General features: G+C 36.2%; 2 protein-coding genes across 21 annotated transcripts in view; one reads left to right on the top strand and one right to left on the bottom strand.

Annotated features, from left to right (window-relative positions):
- ndst2b (N-deacetylase/N-sulfotransferase (heparan glucosaminyl) 2b) overlaps positions 1-2,282 on the top strand; it is an 85,718-nt gene extending 83,436 nt beyond the window's left edge. For all 7 annotated transcript variants that reach the window (XM_065262500.2, XM_065262501.2, XM_065262496.2 and 4 more), the window contains 3 exons: positions 608-717; positions 903-1,005; positions 1,187-2,282. In XM_065262500.2, coding sequence (XP_065118572.2) covers positions 608-717; positions 903-1,005; positions 1,187-1,312 — 339 coding nt within the window. In that variant the 3' untranslated portion in view covers positions 1,313-2,282. The remainder of the gene's footprint in view (positions 1-607; positions 718-902; positions 1,006-1,186) is intronic.
- A 3,602-nt stretch (positions 2,283-5,884) lies between these two features.
- camk2g1 (calcium/calmodulin-dependent protein kinase (CaM kinase) II gamma 1) overlaps positions 5,885-20,570 on the bottom strand; it is a 97,935-nt gene continuing 83,249 nt past the window's right edge. For 6 of the 14 annotated variants that reach the window (XM_065262437.2, XM_065262433.2, XM_065262435.2 and 3 more), the window contains 5 exons: positions 19,678-19,782; positions 13,466-13,541; positions 12,470-12,564; positions 12,134-12,382; positions 5,885-8,522 (listed from right to left, as the gene is read on the bottom strand). In XM_065262437.2, coding sequence (XP_065118509.1) covers positions 12,150-12,382; positions 12,470-12,564; positions 13,466-13,541; positions 19,678-19,782 — 509 coding nt within the window. In that variant the 3' untranslated portion in view covers positions 5,885-8,522; positions 12,134-12,149. Of the gene's footprint in view, positions 8,549-12,133; positions 12,383-12,469; positions 12,565-13,465; positions 13,542-15,071; positions 15,201-19,677; positions 19,783-20,570 lie in introns of all 14 variants that reach the window. The other 8 variants (XM_065262439.2, XM_065262440.2, XM_065262443.2 and 5 more) reach the window with 3 other exon arrangements.

The raw sequence follows: 20,570 nt of genomic DNA, 5'->3' as shown, positions 1-20,570 counted from the left end.
CAAGGAGGTTGTGCTGGAAAAAAGTTCCAAACCTATTCATTGTACCCTATACAATAAGTCACTTTAAATCAAAGCCAAATGCTTAAATGTAATATAAACACTTTAAATAGGGAACTAGGACACCGATAACATTCATGTTGGCATAAGACCAGTGATATCATGTACTAATCTTGTCTGCGCAAGTTTACCACGGTAAGCTGGTTAATGTGACAATGTGGATAGATATTTATGTCCTACCCATAAAGCATTGATATTAGACAGCTGTGTTGCATTTTTTGCTCTGCATTGCTTTCAAAAATTGCTTAAATGATGGGTATTTTTCCAAATAATTAATAATTAAACGGTCAACTTTTACATATTTGAAAACCCTCATTATTTTTTTATTTATTTACGATGTCGCTATGGGTGAAGAAAATACGTATTGCACACTTATGTGTTACATCTGTTTTCAAACCCTTCAACTTGCTGTCATTATAAATCTGTTACTAACGACATGCTTCCCGTTTACTGGTATGTCGGAATTCTCTGTGGGATCAACAGCATTCCGTAGATGTCAGATGATCAGTCCTGTATGAGATTGTGATGTGTGTTTATCTCCTGTGAGCAGTTGCTGATGGTGGACGGTGTGCAGTTTCGCTCTGCTCCTGCTCAGGTGATGGACGGGATCCAGAAGTTTTTGGGAGTCACACCATATTACAACTACACTCAAGCTCTAATGTACGACTTACTGGATCATTATTTAAGCTCTCTTAGTGCATTTACAATAATACATTTATCCTTATAATACAATAATCCTTTAAAGGAAGTTTGCTCAGAAATGATTTACTGAATCTCAAGTTATTTTTCAGATGTTGACTCATTTTGAATAAGCAATGTGTGATTCACTGTGTGTGTTTTCATAGGTTTGATGAGAGTAAAGGTTTCTGGTGTCAGAAAGCGGAGGCGGGCCGCACTCGCTGTCTGGGTAAAAGCAAAGGAAGGAAATATCCAGACATGAACCCCGAGGTAAAACTCATTTCTCAGCAGCAGAGCTTTCAGTGCCAGATATGTATATGAGGTTGACGTAACTGCAGAAAAATACACATCTTGTTTCTCTCGGGCGATCAGTGAAGACATCACTGTATTTTAATGTGTTGATCCGTCTATATAAGCGTTTGACTCATCTTGCATGTTTTTTTTATTGTAGTCGAGGACATTTCTGTCCGAGTATTACCGCGAACAGAACGTGGAGTTGCTCAGGCTCTTCAAACGTCAGGGGCAGCCGCTGCCCATTTGGCTCCGAGACGAACTGCACAATGCCAGCTGGAGCTGATGAAGACTTACAGGAGGAGAACCACGCTAGAACCCAGTTTCACACTGGAGAACTCAGGGTCTGAGTGCGGCAAGAGCAGGAACAGGGTAACTGACCCTCTCGCCCTGCATACACCGCACAGGCTCTAAAAGACGGGCCGCTCAGTCCACAAAAGGTCAAGCCCAAGCTAAACTCCTCAGAGGTGGAGGAACTTGTAGTGGACGCCTATGGAAATGCAAGCTCCCTGATTGGACAGTGACTTGCAGATTGGTTTAAAATCAGTCATTAACTGGCTGTCTTCTCAGAAAAGAGGAAACTGCCCAGCACTTCCAGGACGTTGAGGTTTTTATGGAAAAGTCAGTGAAAGAGAGAGGCTGGCAAGGAATTATTACTATTTTATTCCCAAAACTGTTTCATTCTGCCAAGCAGAAACGTATTTAAATGTGTCTTAATTTTTGCCGCCTTGTTCCTTAAAAACAGTGCTATTTAAATTATTTTTGTTAGCGAGGTCAACACTGTACACCCATGCAGCTACACAAACAATTCCAAAATTGTGTAATAGATTTTTTTTTTAAAGAAAGTCAATTTTTTTATTTTTCCAAGAAATGTCAAATCAATTCAAGATGGCTGTGTGATTTGCAGATATGTTAAAAATCTAGTGAGCTACCGATGTAAATGCTGTTTGCTAAATGTAGGCACATATGATGTCATCTATATAAATATGATCAAATACTAAAGCAACATCGCAAGTGTTCAATCCCAGAATGCATTGGGATGAGCTCGGTTCGACCCTGGACCACAAAACCAGTCTTAAGTAGCATGGGTATATTTGTAGGACTTAAATCCCAAAATGCATTGTATGGGTCAAAATAATTTTTTTTGCCAAAGATCATTAGGATATTAAGTGAAGATCATGTTCTAGGAGGATATTTTGTAAATTTCCTAATGTAAATATTAGGGATGCTTAACAATTAATCGTGATTAATCGTTAGCAGAATAAAAGTTTTTGTTTACATCACATATGTGTGTAAACTGTGTATAATAAATATGTATATATATATAAATATGAACACATTCATGTATAATTTTAAGAAAAAAAATGTATATATTAAGTATTTATATTTATATATAATATAAATTATACATAAATATACAAATGTATATACACATGTAAACATTTCTAAAACATATACATGCATGTGTGTACATTATTTATACAAAGTTATTATACACAGTTCACACACATATATGATGTAAACAAAAACTTCTATTCTGCTAACGATTAATCGCGATTAATCGTTATACAAAAAATGCATTTATGATTAGTAATATGTGTTGTTAAGGACTTGATTTGAACAACTTAAAAGGCAATTTTCTCAATATTTCGATTTTTTTGTATTCTTAGATTCCAGATTTTCAAATTGTTGTATCTCGTTCAATCCTAACAAACCATACATCAATTGAAAACTTATTTATTTAGCTTTCATGTGATGTATAAATCTAAAATAAAAAATTGACCCCAATGACTGGTTTCGTGGTCCAGGGTCACATATTTGTGCACTCTCTAAAATGTTTTGTTGAAAATCTTTATATGCAGCAGACCTTCATTGCCAATGAGTGAATGTGTATTGTTTGTACCTGTATGTGTAACGGTTGAAAGTCTTGACTTGAATTTACAATATAATGTGAGCCGATGAGTTCATCGTGGGAAATAAAGGCACAGAAGGAAGAACTGATATTCAAAATTTCCATTCTAAGTTTAAAGTGAGGTGAACTGGGAGGGGAGACTATATCTTATCTCTTTTCCTGCAGACGGTTTTATCAGATAGATGGATGAGTGGAGTGAGTGTGTAGGGAGAGTTTCATTAATCTTCACACAGAAACAAGAGACTCGCACTCCATTTCGGAGCTCTGAAGGTTTCTGTCGGTCAGATTCAGGCAACCAAGCACTTAAGACTTACTGAGAGCCACTGGGAGTCACTACAGACAGTACTCTGTGCTTAAAGGATAATTCCGGTATTTAACACTTTGAGTCTCATTTCTGGTTTGTTTTGGATGAACTACAGTGATGGACAGTGAAATTGTGACAATGGGTCGTGTCTTGACTTTTTGACTCGTTTAGAAGATTCTGCTTCAGAATGGAAGTCAAGGGCCATGCACAAACATGTCATTAAAACAACACTTAACGTTCATTTTCAAAACTGTGCTCTCATTTCCTAGTTGTCATTTCATCAACGAACACCACAAACCACTCGGTGAGTAGCACAGTTTTGAAAATGAAAGTTAAGTGTTGTTTTAATGACATGTTTGTGCATGGCCATTGACTTCCATTCTGAAGCAGTCAAGAGACGCTTCTAAACGAGTCAAAAAGTCAAGACACGACCCATTGTCAAAATTTCTGTGTCCATCACTGTAGTTCATCCAAAACAACAAGTGTTAAATACCGGAATTATCAATTAAGAGTAAAGAAAATACATTTTGTCTGCAATCAGATTCATATACACAGAGTCAATATAATTTGATGATTTTTTTTTAGTGACCCAAAAAATTTTAAGAAAAGTCACGAAAACAAGTAGTCTCTCTCTCTCTCCCTATATATATATATAATATATATATATAATATAATATATATATATAATATATATATATATATATATATATATATATATATCTATATCTATATATCTATATATATCTATCTATCTATCTATATATATATATATATATATATATATATATATATATATATATATATATAATATATATTTTATATCTATCTATCTATATATATATAGGGAGATATTATATATATATATATATATATATATATATATATATATATAGGGAGATATTATATATTATATATATATATATATATATATATATATATATATATATATATATATATATATATATATATATATATATATATATATATATATATATATATATATATATATATGCTACAATTTAAGTGAATTTGTCTCTAAAGTAAGCCACAAAATCTGCCAATGGGGTAAGAAAATTATTCTTAATTTTCTTGGATAAAGTGATTTAAAGGGGACATTTCACAAGACCTTTTTATGATGTCAAATAAAACTTTGGTGTCCCCAGAGTACATATAAGAAATTTTTGCTCAAAATACCACATAGATCATTTATTATAACATGCTAAAATTGCCACTTTGTAGGTGTGAGCAAAAATGTGCCGTTTTGGGTGTGTCCTGTTTATCTCTGCACTAAATGGCAGTGTTATGGTTGGATAGTGCTGATAAAGGGGCCGTATTATCCCCTTCTGACATCACAAGAGGAGCCAAATTTCAATGACCTATTTTTTTCAAATGCATGCAGAGAATGGTTTACCAAAACTAAGTTACTAGGTTGATCTTTTACACATTTTCTAGGTTGATAGAAGCACTGCACTGCAAAAAATGATTTTCAAGAAAAAAAATCTTAGTATTTTTGTCTTGTTTTGAGTAAAAATATCTACAAATTATTGATGAGCAAAACAACCCAAGTCTAATTTTTAGACCAAAAATGTCAAATTTAAGTGATTTTGTGCATAAAACAAGCAAAAAAAATCTGCCAATGGGGTAAGCAAACAAATCTTGAACATTGAAAATTTCAAGAAAAATTTGCTTACCCCATTGGCAGATTTTTTTTTGCTTGTTTTATGCACAAAATCACTTAAATTTGATATTTTTGTTCTAAAATATAGACTTATTTTCTTGGGTCGTTTTGCTCATCAAGAAAAAGCATCTTAATTTAGGAATTTTAGATATTTTTACTGAAAACAAGACAAAAATACTAAGAATTTTTTTCTTGAAAATCTTTTTTTTTTTTTTGCAGTGTGGGGACCCACTTTTAGCACTTAAACATGAAAAGTCAAATTTTCATGATATGTACTTTTTAGAAAAAAAATTAAGCACAAATTCACTTAAATTGTATTTTTGGATGGTCTAAAACCCATACTTTTTTTCCTAGGTCATTTTGCTCATCAAGAAAATGCATCTTAATTTAAGAATTTTTTGATATTTGTACTGAAAAAAAAGAATCCAGCACACTATCTGCTTGCAAAACCGTATAAAAATGTATTTATTCATCAGGCCCAATGAAGATCATGCTAATAAATAAAAAAAATTGTAAGTAGATAGTGTGCGGGATTCTCTTTGTTTTTATCTGTATTTGGACTTTATTGGTCTACTCTCCTATGCAATTTGTAATTGATAGATGAAGAGTTTCGTTGCAAAATGAGATAAATCAATTTTTTTACACTTTTAAAAACATGTTTATTATTATGTTATCATGTTATTATTTTGTTTTATGGTTCTACTTAGCTGTATTTTATAAGTTATGAAGGTTTAAATCAAAACAAACCAACTGCAGTTGAATTGATATTAATTGGAATGCACAACCAAAAAATGAGATTGCTGAACAATTAAAAAAAGGGAGTTATCTCGTTTTGCAATGAAACTCTTCAGATATTTGTACAGAAAATCACACTGGGAAACAACAAATGACCAGATGATGACAGAGTCATTCCATTGTTATTATGGTAGAGAACATTTTAACCGAAAGAAAGCCGAAAACCAGCTGCAGAAATGCTCTTTTTATTAAATACTCTTCCAGATAAAGTTTCAATAATAACAAAGCTATGAAGACCTACTAACATTCAGACAAACACTTGATAGTTGTCATTTCATGATTTTATTAAATGTATGATCATGCAAAATCCAGCATCCATGTTTAAACTCCGAATATATACGAAGCCCAATAGTATACCATTACAATGCAATAGATTTACTAAGAATGAGGGGAGCATACCAAGCAAAGGCTTTTGTTTTACATATTTTCACTATTTTCTAATGTTTTTTCTTTTTAAATACGGTACTGTATGTCACTTAGAATTCCCAAATGGTGCAAATACTATGACTTTTTTATTAAGTGTGTTTATTAACACACGACATTTGAAAAAGATTCACCAAGAAAAGTAGACATGCATATCGGCCTGTTATTGGACGGGTGGGCCAGAACAATTCACCGTCCATTCTTGCCCAATACGAATACCAAGATTTTATTAAGGGGGTGGACGTTTATTTCTGTAAATCTACACTAGCTAGTGTCTTCTGATGGCCATCATTCCTTTTCACTTTAGCGGATCTGAAGATGTCGACCAAGTACAGAAAAGGAACTCTCGGATGGATTTACAAAAAAAAAAAAAAATGTAAATAAAGACAGTGTAGTTTGGCTAGGCAAGGCAGCAGTTCCCCATAGCACAAAAACAAGGAAAAATAAAATCAAGTAAAAAACAAGCATGAGAAATGGAGCACGAGACGTGAAAGCGTCACATAACCGGACGACATCACTACGTTAAAGGACGTTGTGGTTAAGGTCATAAACGCACACGCGCGCGCTAACAGGTGCGGAGGTACAAATCTGATATGTCACGAAGCCCAGCACACAATGAAAGGTGCGTGAACACTACACATATTTACAGACCGAGAACTTTGTCGATACAAAAGACTGATGTGTGCTCCAAAGGGGATGACGTCATCTTTTGTTTTCCACACTTCACAATATACTGCCTCTGAAAGTAACTATACGCTACCAAAATCTAGCATCTAAAAGACAAAAACGCAGCGTTGATGAACTAGAGACGAACTTAACGCGTCACTCACAAAAATCAAACCCTCACTTCTAACAGTTAAGTAACAGTAATATTAAAACGCCGTTTAAATAGTCAGTGCCATAAAACTTACGCGTAACATAGTTTGTGGTCAAAACCAACAGACAGACCCCTGTGAATTGTGATCGTACAAACATTAAAATGGTGATTTTTAATCGACGTAACTCTGGAAATCGGAAGCAAAGCGTTCACAGAGTTTTCCCACCTACTCCTCGTGACAGGACGAGTCGAAAGACGTGTAAAGTTATTTACAGAGCTCCCGTCACCAACATGAAGCACGACGACATTGAGGACAGGGTGATTTAGACACATCAAACATTACTATTAAAACAACCGCGCACTTCTACAATACAACTGTATGTGTGTGTGATGGTATTGTTGTATGTTAAGATTCACAACACTGCTTTAAGCCCCAGTCTCAACTACTAATGTTTTTATTATTTATATTAATGTAGGTATTTGATCGTGTTATTTGTGTAGTAAACTATATATATATTATTAAACTGGGTTGGTTTTTGGATGTGTGCTTTATTGGATGGCGCTTTAAGAGGGCCAATCTGTCCTTACATGCACTTGTGGCATGCGCAAACCTTTTTAAACTATACGGGAGGGGCGTCACGTGGATTGCATTTCTATAACTATCGATCTCACACACATACAGAGCGCAAACTTTTTCCCTTAACCTGGATGGCAAATCTCCTTTAAATAGTTCTGAATGTCTTTACGGGTGTATTATTTATGTAAACTTAAAAAGTCTTTAAAATTCAAACACAAAAATACTTTACGTCCGAGTCAAAGATCAAAAGAAAAAATAGGAGTTCCACATTAAAAACAAATGAATACTAACACCCGGGCCGTACAAACCTTCTCAGATTTTGGTTAGGTAAAGAAAATCCCAACACACCAAACAGAAACATTCCTTAAAAAGACTAAAAACTACACTTTGGTTCTTTCGGTTTTTGATATGAAGAACTTCGGAACTGTTTATGTGTCACTTAAACGACCCATTTCCTTAAATTTGTATCCAAAAACCTGCAAAGTGTACAAGATACCGAGGACGACCCTGTAAACTTGAGCAGTTTTTGAGCGATAGTCCGTTTTTTTAAACCCCGCCGCCCCCCCAAGACATTCACCCTCCCGTCCCGTTTACTTACATAAATGCTTTTCGAACTTGATTGTAGCTTCTGTTTCAGCTAGTGATTTTTACAATATACAGTATATTTATGAATTTATAGATCAGTACGTACAACACCTTCTGAACATCTTTAACGGGCAAAAAAAGATGGTTCCATGGGAAAAGGACAAAACAGCACCCCCATGTGGGCGTCAGATACATGCACCGTCCCTTGGGCGGGGCCACAGCCGCGGCCAGCTCCCGTTGGTCAAAGATTGGACAGGATAGGTGGTGTTGACAGTTGAACTGGATGTTGTTAGAGTTCCTCACTGGTGTGTCTGTAACTTTTAAGAGCTGTCATCCAGCTGGCCTTCATGTGCCCGTCCGGCCACAAAGAAGAAACATTTCCATTATCTTGAGAATCCAGGCAAGCTGAAGGGATAAAAGCACAGGGGTTCCTGTAATGCAAACTTCCATTATTTTTATGCTGCATGCAGGCATCTTGCAAACATTTTATCTTCACCCTGATTTGGCAGTACAGTGTATTGTAAAATACTGTAGAAATGCATATTAATTAGGGATGTATAACGATTAATCGTGATTCATCTAGAGCAGAATAAAAGTTTTAGGTTTACATCGTATATGTGTGTGAACTGTGTAAAATAACTTCCTATAGATAAATGCACACACATGAATGTTTATTATTATTATTTAAGAAATGTTTACATGTGTATATACATTTGTATATTTATGTATGATTTATATTATATTTAAATACAAATACTTAATATGTAAGGGATAATGTAGAGGCAGCCGGTAGTTATCGGGAAATAAGCCCCGACAGTGTGATCAGGACCCGACGCGAAGCTGAGGGTCTTGTATCACACTGAAGGGGCTTATTTCCCAATAACTACCGGCTGCCTCTACATTATCCCGCTTATTACACGGCTACTTGCCACATAAGAAAAAAACGGGACATGAATATGAATTTGAAACATTTTATTGGCATATTTGTTTTAAATGAACATGTTTATCCTTCCGCGAAACTTTGCACAGATGCATAAAATGATCGTAATACCTTATCAAGATCCTCTGCTTCATACTTGTCTGTCTCCATTTTTTTCTCTTTAGCCAGTCTTTGAGAAGTTTTAATGCCCATTCTGTATTTTTGTGTGTGTTGGCTTCGTAGCTGTCATGCTCTATTTTGTCAAGTTCAGTCTCAGTAAGCTCTCTGTGTCTTGTCGTGGTTGTCCAGTGTTTGTCACAAGATGGCGCCAAACAGTAATCTTTATTGATCTTTATTGGCGCGGAGCGATTTTACTCGTACAAGTAGTACCGGCTATGCGTTATTACTTTGGAGCGGTTATTATTTGAAAAGAACGAACCTGCAAATGTCTCAACTGACCAATCAGAATCAAGCATTCCAGAGAGCCGTGTAATAAATAAATATAATTTATAATATAATAATTCTTTAAATTATACATGCATGGGTGCATATTCATATATACATAAAATTATACACAGTTCACACACATATATGATGTAAAAAAAAATTTTTTTTTCTGCTGTAGATTAATCGCAATTAATTGTTACACATACCTAATATTAATTATTATATATTCTTTACAGTAATGTCCTATTATAAAACTTGACAAACTATCTTTCATTGGAAAGCTCTAAGAATGTAGTTTTCAACTTTTTTAAAGCAGTGCCAGCAATGTAGTGACAGCAATATATCAATTTGTGACAAGAGTCACCATTGTTGAAATTTTTACTTGAAATTTAGATTAAAACTATTTGAGATTTGTGGCTTTATATTTTATATTATTTATTATTTTCATTATTTATATATTTTTTGGCGGGAGACATTTTCATCTTTATAGCTTTTAAAAGGGGTCATATTATGAGATTTTTTTTAAAGTAAAATAAGTCTTTGGTGTCCCCAGAGTGCTTATGTGAAGTTTTAGCTCACAGATCATTTATTATAGCATGTTAAAACTCTCATTTTGTAATGGCGCTTTTCCATTGCATAGTACCCCACGGTTTAGGTTAGTTTGGGTCGGGTCAGCTCACCTCACTTTGGCGTGGTTAGCTTTTCCATCGAGTTTAGTATCACTTCGGAGTGGGAGGGATTATAGGCGTGTCGTTATATTTACGCTGCCTACTGCTGTGACATCATACAAGTGAGAGTGCCGTTGTACATTCCCATACATTCATTTATTTCTCAGTCTGCCACAAAATTAAAATTGGCCACCACAAATAGATGTTTGCACATCGCGTTTCTAACTACCTCTGTCTCACATGACAGTTTCTGTTCAAACACCCGACAATCGTCAATCGACGGCGCTCCGCTGAGCCTCATTCAAGTTGCATTTAAGCATATATAATGCGGACGTGCACGTCGCGAATGTGCCGCCACAAACTGCATGTCTGGAAAAAACTGTTATGGTGTCCCGGATTCTCAACCTGTGGATGTTTTTCATCGCTAAAAGGGTGTTTGGAAACTTATAGCAGAACACAGATAACAAGACAGCGCAAGCTAGCAGTAAGCTAAAGCTAATATTTACATTATAGCGATGACGTGACGATTCTCTCAGACCAATCAGTGACCTACAGTGTTTTCGCGTCACGTTTGGTATCAGCTCGGGTCGCTTGGAACCCCAACCGAGGTGGTACGAAATAAAGTATCGGGTACTACGTACTGCACCCAATGGAAAAGCTCCCAAAAGTAAACTGACCCGACCCAAACTAAACTAAACCGTGGGGTACTATGCAATGGAAAAGCGCCATAAGTCAGAGCAAAAATGTGCCGTTTTTGGGTGTGTCCTTTAAAATGCAAATGAGCTGATGAAATGCAAACACTGATCACAATGATGGTTGTTGGTTATATTGGCGGTATTATTGTAATGTGCCTTGCTATCTACTTCACAAAACAAAATCTGAACGACCTAATTTATCACATTGGACAGAATCGCTTACCAAAACAAAGTTACTGTTTTTTTTGTTATGTTATCTAGGTGGATAGTAGCACTTGGGACCCAATTATAGCACTTAAAAATGGAAAACGTCAGATTTTCACCCTATGACCCCTTTAAAATATAGTGTTATTTTTTGTTTTTAAAATAAACTTCTATAACTATTTTTTATTTAAAATTACAAACTCCAAAAACTTTTTAAATGTAACTTTTCATTACCAGATGTCGCATATAAGTAAAGCAAAAATGATAAGGGACAAGCCATTATTTTAAATCTGAATTTCTCTGGATTTACAAATCCTTTGGAACTTATGGTATACTGTATGTGCACAACTGCATGAAATATCACTATGCAACTGCTTTATGTTACAATAATCTTACAAATTGTGCCTTTAACTAAAATAAAATGGAAATTAAAAAATAATGCATTTTAAAAATGGACAAATGTGCACCAAAAAAAAGTAACAGAATAAATGACTTTAGTTTGCATATTTTAAATCATGTTTATTTGATGTATGATAACAAGTAGAACAACTGTGATAAAGTGTGTTTTGTCAAGTTGATCAACCTGTGTAGTGTTAAAGGGGACATATCATGAAAATCTAACTTTTTCCATGTTTAGGTGCTATAATTGGGTTAATCTTTTTCTTATTTTCTTAGTTTTGGTAAACCATTCTCTGCATGCATGTGAAAAACTAGGTAAATTAAATTTGGCTACCCCTGTGATGTCAGAAGGGGATAACACCGCCACTTAATCTGCACTATCCAACCAGGCACTGCCATTTAGTGCAGAAATCAACTCATTTGCATTTTAAAGGACACACTCAAAATAGCACATTTTTGCTTACACCTACAAAGTGTCCATTTTAACATGCTATAAAAAATTATCTGTACCATATTTTGAGCTAGAACAAGCTATTGGGACACCCAAGATTTTTTTACATTTTTTTTTAAACTATTAATGATCAAAAAACTTTTCCAAACACACAAACCCAATACAATACAAAATATACAATTAGTTTTTAAGACATTTGTTACACAGATTGTGCAAAGCAGGAGTGTCTATACCTGTATCCCATGCTATTCACTGTAAGGGTGCGGCTGGCGCCCCTGAGCAGTGGAAGTGGACATTAAGCCACTTGCCGTCGCGGCGGTGCCAGACACGCGTCTCCTCTGACTGGCAGCTGCGCGGGCGGCCCTGGCTGTCGATGTACTGCGTCAGTCGGATGTATGCGATGCAGGCAGCATCTTCTCCAATGAGGTGAACGTGAGGGTTCAGGATAGTGGTGTGCACGGGTTTGTTGTTCTTACTTAACACTGTAACCATCAAACACACGCGTACAATTATATCTCAACGCAAATATACTTGTAATGGCAGTGATGCTCATAATAAACATAACTCACAGTGCTCAAAATAAAACTTGTGGAAGTCCATTCCCTCCACCAGGTTCCCCAGAGCTTCAGGTTCAAATGAAGTCAGACCAGGATCACAGATTCTTCTAAAAATGACACGTGAGAATGAGATTATAGCGATATAGGGTTCGTTTGATAAAAAATCTGGTAAGCTGTACTTTTTGTACAGTCTCTATTCACAAAATAGACAACAGTTTTGTTCATTTTCAGAATTTCTTATACAACGGGTTCCCACACCTTAGTTAACTTCAAATTCAAGGATCTTTCAAGAACTTTCCAGGTCCAATACCCTCAAATTCAAGGACTAAATGTGGGGACACATTTCAAGTGAGAGCAAGGTTACATCATGTTTCCTTTTAAGATACATTGTTACAGTTCCCTTTCGAGGGAACTCGCGCTGCGTCACTGCAGTGACACTTTGGGGACGCCTCCAGGGATAAGTGCGTCTGAATGTGTATATTAAATTCAACCAATGGTGAGGCTTAACGACATAGACAGGGTGACGTGGGAGCCAGGAAGTATATCACTATCTGAAATATCGCCAAAGACGGCGTTACAGGGACGCAGGAAGTATGGCAAGGGAGACGCAGCGTCTCGTTCCCTTCTCAGGGAACAACAGTTACATACGTAACCAGAGATGTTTTTCATGTGTCAAACACAACTGTGCAAAAAAGCATTTTGGTATGAATCAACATTTGCATAAAGAAGATATAAGCATTTAAAGTGAACAGTTTAGCACGTGTGCTCAAAAAGTCTAGAAATTGTATAATATTATCCTACACTACATAGGGAATTATATGAATTTTTTTTTTTTTAACTTCTTGCATAAAATAGATTCAAGCAGTTTCAATGACCTGTATCTATGTATGTGTATTTTCAAAACTTCCCAGGGCCTTGAATTTTTTCCCCTAGATTCACAAACTTTCACGTATTTCAAGGACCCGTAGGAACCCTGTATACAATATCATACATATCATTTGTACTCACGTATATGCTTCAAAGTCGCCATTGTTGACTGCTTCAATCAACTGCTCAGTGATCTTGATAATCTCCTGTTTACGAGCTATTAAAACCAGGATAGAAGAGAGGGATGAAGGATGGGAGGATGATGAGAGAAAGGGGAAATATAGCAGAAGTAGAGGAAAAGGTAAGTACAACATATTAGTGGAAAATGTTCAGCACACTGTATATATATTTTTACAGCTACAGCTCCATAATTGTGAAAAAACTTTACTGTGTTACAGCCTATTTACACCAATTCTGTTGCAATCATTTGCATCAAAGACCCTGCACCCCAAGCAAAATGCTAGTGTATGTGTCAGTTACTTAAAGGATTATTCCATTTTCTTAAAAAAATTCAGATAATTTACTCACCACCATGTCATCCAAAATGTTGATGTTTTTTGTTTGTTCAGTCGAGAAGAAATTATGTTTTTTTGAGGAAAACATTCCAGGATTTTTCTCATTTTAATGGACTTTAATGGACCCCAACACTTAACAGTTTTAATGCAGTTTAAAATTGGAGTTTCAAAGGACTCTAAACAATCCCAAATGAGGCATAAGGGTCTAATCTAGCGATCTGATTGCCTTTTTTGGCAAGAAATATATTTTTTTGCACTTTTAAACCACAACTTCTCATCTTCCTTCAGTCCTGTGACGCGCCAGCGCGACCTCACATAATTGTGTAATGACGTGGAAAGGTCACGTGTTACATATATGAAATGCACATTTGTGGACCATTTTAAACAATAAACTGACACAAAGACATTTATTAGTCTCAGTTGACATACAACAACTTGGAACGGTCCTCTTTCTCCACACTTGTAAACACTGGGGCGTAGTTTCGCATACGTCATCAGTGACCTCATGACGTGATGACGTATTACGTGAGATCCGCGCTGGCGCATCACAGGACTGAAGGAAGATGAGAAGTTGTGGTTTAAAAGTGCGCTAGATGCCCTTATGCCTCATTTGGGATCGTTTAGAGTTCTTTAAAACTGCAATTTTAAACTGCATTAAAACTGTTAAGGGTTGGGGTCCATTAAAGTCCATTAAAATGAAAAAAATCCTGGAATGTTTTCCTCAAAAAACATAATTTCTTCTCGACTGAACAAAGAAAGATATCAACTTTTGGATGACATGGTGGTGAGTAAATTATCTGGATTTTTTTTAAGAAAATTGACTAATCCATTAAATAAAATCTACCCCGGTCATTTACAATAGAAATGTGAGTAATTTCTGCACCACTAGTGTCACCAAGTGGACACATGACTAACAACATTACCAATTAAGCTACAGGATCACATTTTTATGCATTGCATTATCAAAGCCACGGTCATGGGTTTGACACTCCTAATGAAAATAATGTGCAGATTAAATGCACTGCAATTTGCTTTGCTTTAAGCGCTTTGGTCAGTATTTGCGCTGGATGTAAATAGGCCTTTAGAGTGAAAATATGCATTTAAAGGAAAATTCTCTTTTATAAAACTAGTAAAAAATCTTTCCAACAAGTCACAACCTTGACTAACAACTCCTCCCTAACATGAGCTATTGTGTGCGTGTATCCTGGTCTACCCCACACGTTTCTACTGACCTGCGGCCCCACTCGCTGTAGGGATACCGCTGGCCTCATGGGCTCCAGACTGTGTGCTCTCTAAATCTGGACATGAAGCATGACCTGAACTGTTCCATGCCAAGCGTTTAACGTCATGCATGGGGACGGCTGCAACACACAATGCAGCACACCCAACAGAAATGATGAAACATGCAGAAAGAGAGAGATATGATCACACTGATATGAAGTACAACATCAAATATTTCAGATCTCCTAAAGTATACAAGAGAGGGCCATATTTCTGTATCAGTACTGTGCAAAAGTCTTAGGCCACCATGCAATGCAATGGCATAGTGATCATATATAATTATTTCTCAGTCTCTTTATTAGAATACAACCAGAAAATATGAAATCTGTATAAAAACTGTGTAAAAATATAAGCTAAAGTGTATTTAGAGTAAACTCTCCTTTCACTTGAGCAATAGCAGGCAGCTGCAGGATCTCTTAAACCTAAATGAAATACTAATTTTTAATTCTAATCGAATGACTTCGGACTTCACAAAAAAGTTCAAGTTGTGTTTAGCATCAAGAGAGGTCACACTAAATACTGACTGATGCCTGAAAAAAACATTTCGTTCTGAAAATTGTTTAGTTTTTAATTTTGTGTACATATTTCATGTTTGTATCTGAATAAAAAGTTAAATATAAATATAGAAGGACATTAAAACTTTTCTAGCACAAGACTTTTGCACAGTACTGTATAGTTATGCACTTAGCAGACACTTTTATCCAATGCATCCTACAGTGCAATACAAGGTATACATTTTATTAGTATGTGTGTTCACTAGAATTCGAACCCTCAACCTTTGTGCTCACTGCTTGAAGGAACGGTGGGCTTGAAAAATTCTGTCATCTTTTTAACATGTTGCCCTAACCATGTATTATTTTTTTTAAGTGAAAACGTAATTATTGCTTTGGTTAGATACAATGTTAATGTAGCTGCTTTTCATACAGTATTATTAAAAGTGTTCCTGAAGCTCAGTTGGTAAAGCATTGAGGAGCAAAGCTTGTGGGTTTCATTCCAAGGGAAGGCATAAACTATTAAATGTATTGAATAACTTGAATGCACTGTAGTCAGTTTGGATAAAGCATCTGGCAAATGCATCAATGTAAATGTAAGATCCCGTCAAGCACCAAACAAGACCACAAAAGACAAGTTATCCCATAACATTATTACATTTATTTATTGTTGTACTTCATAAACAGTGTTACTATATACAGTAACAAAAGAGATGCGTTATAAAGAATGGAAAAGAAAGAAAGAAAATTTATCCAAGCAAAAAAAGATTCAAAGGGAGAGAGCAAGGTGGAGAGGGTGAAACTGTACTGAAGATGCTAAATAATGCTGTACAACCTGACCACGTCACAGTTACATATTGTTTGTTTTTGTTTTGTATGTGGCGTGTAAAAACACACTGGTCTAATAACTTATTGTATAATAAATCGGTAACACTACAATAAGGTTGTATTTGTTAAGTAAGGGATAATGTATAGGCAGCCGGTTGTTATCGCAGAAATAAGACCCGATAGTGTGATCAAGTCCCAAGGATTTGCGATAACAACTGGCTGCCTGTACATTATCCCACTTATTAAAATGCTATTTAACTCCTAAGTAAAGTGAGGAACATTAAATAGTGATTTAAAAAATCTTCGGTTTTAAGACAATTTGTCACAAAAACACACAAATTGGTTTAATCATTTGTAAATATAATGTCATATATGTTATTAAAAGATACATTTAATTTTTGTCTATTATTAAACTTTACTTGGGATGCACCGAAAGACACGGCGGCGACGATGGGTATGTGTCTTCTGAATGCACAAGCACAGATAAACGAGACACTTTAGATCTTCATCTCATGTCATAAAACGACGAAGAGCGTCAGCAGTATGTAATAAAAACTTCCTAGAACCTGTAAAGTCCTACAGTGACAAACAAGCTTATATTAAACGGGAAATAAAATGTTTATTAACAATAAGGTTTTTGTTAGATAACTTTGTTGAGCGCTTTTCCCACTCTCATCTTCTGTAAATCTGCTGCCGTCTCTCTCTCTCTCTCTTTGCTCGTGCTTGACCGTGCAATGCAGGTGTGCGTCCGCTGCTCAACATACACTGCTTATAAGCATTGTTGCAAGTTTCTTAAGCCATAGTAATAAAATAGGTTATTTGCATTTTGTGAGGGAATATAAAATCAGATTAATATCAGTTTAGCCAAGACTCATTTATGTGGTCGAATGTAAATGGAACAGTTTTAACAAATCAAATAGCTATCTGATCAGAGAAGTGACCAGGTGTAAAAAGGCCCTGTAATGACTGCTGGAATGTTAAAGGGATAGTTCGGCCAAAAATTATTTACTCACCCCCAAGCTGTCAGAGTTGCATATGTCCATCGTTTTTCAGACAAACACATTTTCGGATATTTTAGAAATTGTTTTAGATCTTTCAGTTGATTAAATGTAATGTTACGGAGTCCACGACCTTCAAGTCCAAAAAAAGTGCGTCCATCCTTCACAAATTAAATCCAAACGGCTCCAGGATGATAAACAAAGGTCTTCCGAGGGTAATCCGTGCGGTGTTGTTGTAGAAATATCCATATTTAAAACTTTATTAACGAAAATAAATACCTTCCAGTAGCGCCGCCATCTTAGTCGCGTCCGCATTCAGGATGAGAGCTTACGGAGGCTACTCTGCTGCTGCTCTGTGCCCCCGCCCTCCGAATTTGTCATACGTCACTAAGAAAAGTGCGTACACTACGCTAAAACTCTCTCCTGAATACAGACAGAGTCTAAGATAGCAGCGCTACCGGAAGGTAGTTATTTTCGTTAATAAAGTTTTAAATATGGATATTTCTAACATTACATTTAATCAACTGAAAGATCTAAAACATTTTCTAAAATATCCGAAAATGTGTTTGTCTGAAAAACGATGGACATATGCAACTCGGACAGCTTGGGGTTGAGTAAATCATGGGTTTAATATCATTTTGGGCCGAACTATCCATTTAAAAGATTTTTTATAGTTAAATAATGTGAAATAAATATAGTAAAAAGGGCAATCTGAAAATGTAACTTGTGCAATGGTGAGGAAATTGACAAAAATAAATAGAAAAATTTGTTTGATTATTCGGTATTCGGCTGAATATTTTCCTTTTGGTGCATCCCTAAACTTTTTTTGCAGCATCCGAGTTATTGTGTGTTATTCGTTTTGAGGGGTTGTTATCTTGAATTAATGCATGATGAATTAACATGAACAATTGCATTGACATTAAAGGAATAGTCTACTCATTTTCAATATTAAAATATGTTATTACCTTAACTAAGAACTGTTGAATCATCCCTCTATCATCTGTGTGCGTGCACGTAAGCGCTGGAGCGCGCTGTGACGCTACAATAGCATTTAGCTTAGCCCCATTCATTCAATGGTACCACTCATAGATAAAGTTAGAAGTGACCAAACACATCAACGTTTTTCCTATTTAAGACGAGTAGTTATACGAGCAAGTTTGGTGGTACAAAATAAAACATAGCGCTTTTCTAAGCGGATTTAAAAGAGTAACTATATTTTATGGCGTAATAGCACTTTTGGGAGTACTTCGACTTGGCGCAGTAACACCCTCCCTCTCCCATTATGAGAGGGAGAAGGGGAGCGGACTTTTCAGGCGAGTCGAAGTACTCCCAAAAGTGCTATTACGCCATAAAATATAGTTCCTCTTTTAAATCCGCTTAGAAAAGCGCTACGTTTTATTTTGTACCACCAAACTTGCTCGTATAACTACTCGTCTTAAATAGGAAAAACGTTGATGTGTTTGGTCACTTCTAACTTTATCTCTAAATGGCAGCATTGAATGAATGGGGCTAAGCTAAATGCTATCGTAGCGTCGCAGCGCGCTCCAGCGCTTACGTGCACACACACAGATGATAGAGGGATGATTCAACAGTTCTTAGTTAAGGTAATAACATATTTTAATATTGAAAATGAGTAGACTATTCCTTTAACTAAATAAAAAAGCTTAAAAATTCTGAAAAATGATATTGCTCATTTTAAGTTCATGTTCAAGTTAATGCATTTACTAATGCATTACAAATACAACCTTACTGTAAAATGCTACCAATAAATCTTAGACAAAATAAAATAACATTCATAACATCCAATACTTATTACATTACGTTAACCAGCAATGTTAGACCTTAAAATGTGAAATTCATGCATGCAACAAGCTCAGATCTGGCAAATCTGACGTCTTAAACCTCAAAATTGGAAACAGGTGAACGTTCAGTCACATGTTGTGAAGAGAAATACACTGTTGTGAAAACCAGGATTTTTTTTACTGTACCATAAAGCTGTTTTAAAACGCAATACAGATCTGTAACAACAGTGACATGCAAAAACACAGAGGAGTATCAGGGGGTTGTACAGAAATGCAAAAACTGTGACGTTTTGCTCTACACGTGACACAAGTGAGTCAAACAGACGACAGCACACTAGAGGGCAGAAAAGGCTGGAGTTGGGAATGGACTATAGGGTCTCAATTTAGGTTTGAGGGGAGTTAAAGGTGCCCAGGTTGTACGAGAGAATCTTGACTTACTGGCTGGAGAACCCTGCGGTGAAGCCACCAGAACGGGCGGCTCGTCCCCGGCACTGCACTGACTCATGACGGCACTGTCACAGCTCGCCCCCTGCGCGCTCTCGGCTGGCACAGCCCCCAAAACCACACGCCACCAGAAGAAAAACACACACATCTCTCATGTCCTTCACCAAGACAAACACTAACACCAACTTTGGCAGCATTTCATCCTTACTAGATTGCATAAACCAAGACGACGCTAGATGAGATGTTTAGATGAACTGGTGGATTCACTTCTCAATAAGACAAATGAAAGCAGTTTAAACTACGGATTTTACAGTTGGGTTATGGGTAATGGCGTGACGCCGATCTGGATCTATGAATGCGGTAAAGTTAAGCTCGTGTTTGTTGTGCTTGGACAACAGTGAGCTCGGAGATTGTTTCTCGAGGCGCCAAGCCAATTTCCTGTCCTCGCCTCCTAACCTCAGATTTGACCACGGAGGTAATGATCAGACTCTTTAAGCTGTATTGTCTGGGAGTGAATAAGGAGAGGAAATTAATTTGAGTCGTGACCGACGAAAGCGTCAGCGAGAGTCCCTCGGGAAAAACAGTCCCATGCTAATGACTTTACAAGACACGACACACCAACAAACACCAAAGTGAGGTGAAAACACAGGACACACACACAAACAAGCACGCACAAATCTACAAGGAATCCTAAAAACACATTGACACCAACATCTTAAAACTATACATGTCATACCCTCCCTTTTTTAATATTTAGATCATGTAACAATCTTAAATGAATGTGTTTGGTGATGCATGTGACCATAAATATTCAAACAATAGACACTCCAACCCGAATCAGTACATGAAATGACATTGTCAATAAATGCAACAAAAAAATCCCAGCA

This window comes from Paramisgurnus dabryanus, chromosome 1 (assembly GCF_030506205.2).
Source record: "Paramisgurnus dabryanus chromosome 1, PD_genome_1.1, whole genome shotgun sequence".
Classification (NCBI taxonomy): domain Eukaryota; kingdom Metazoa; phylum Chordata; class Actinopteri; order Cypriniformes; family Cobitidae; genus Paramisgurnus; species Paramisgurnus dabryanus.
This window is presented reverse-complemented; position numbering and strand designations above follow the sequence as displayed.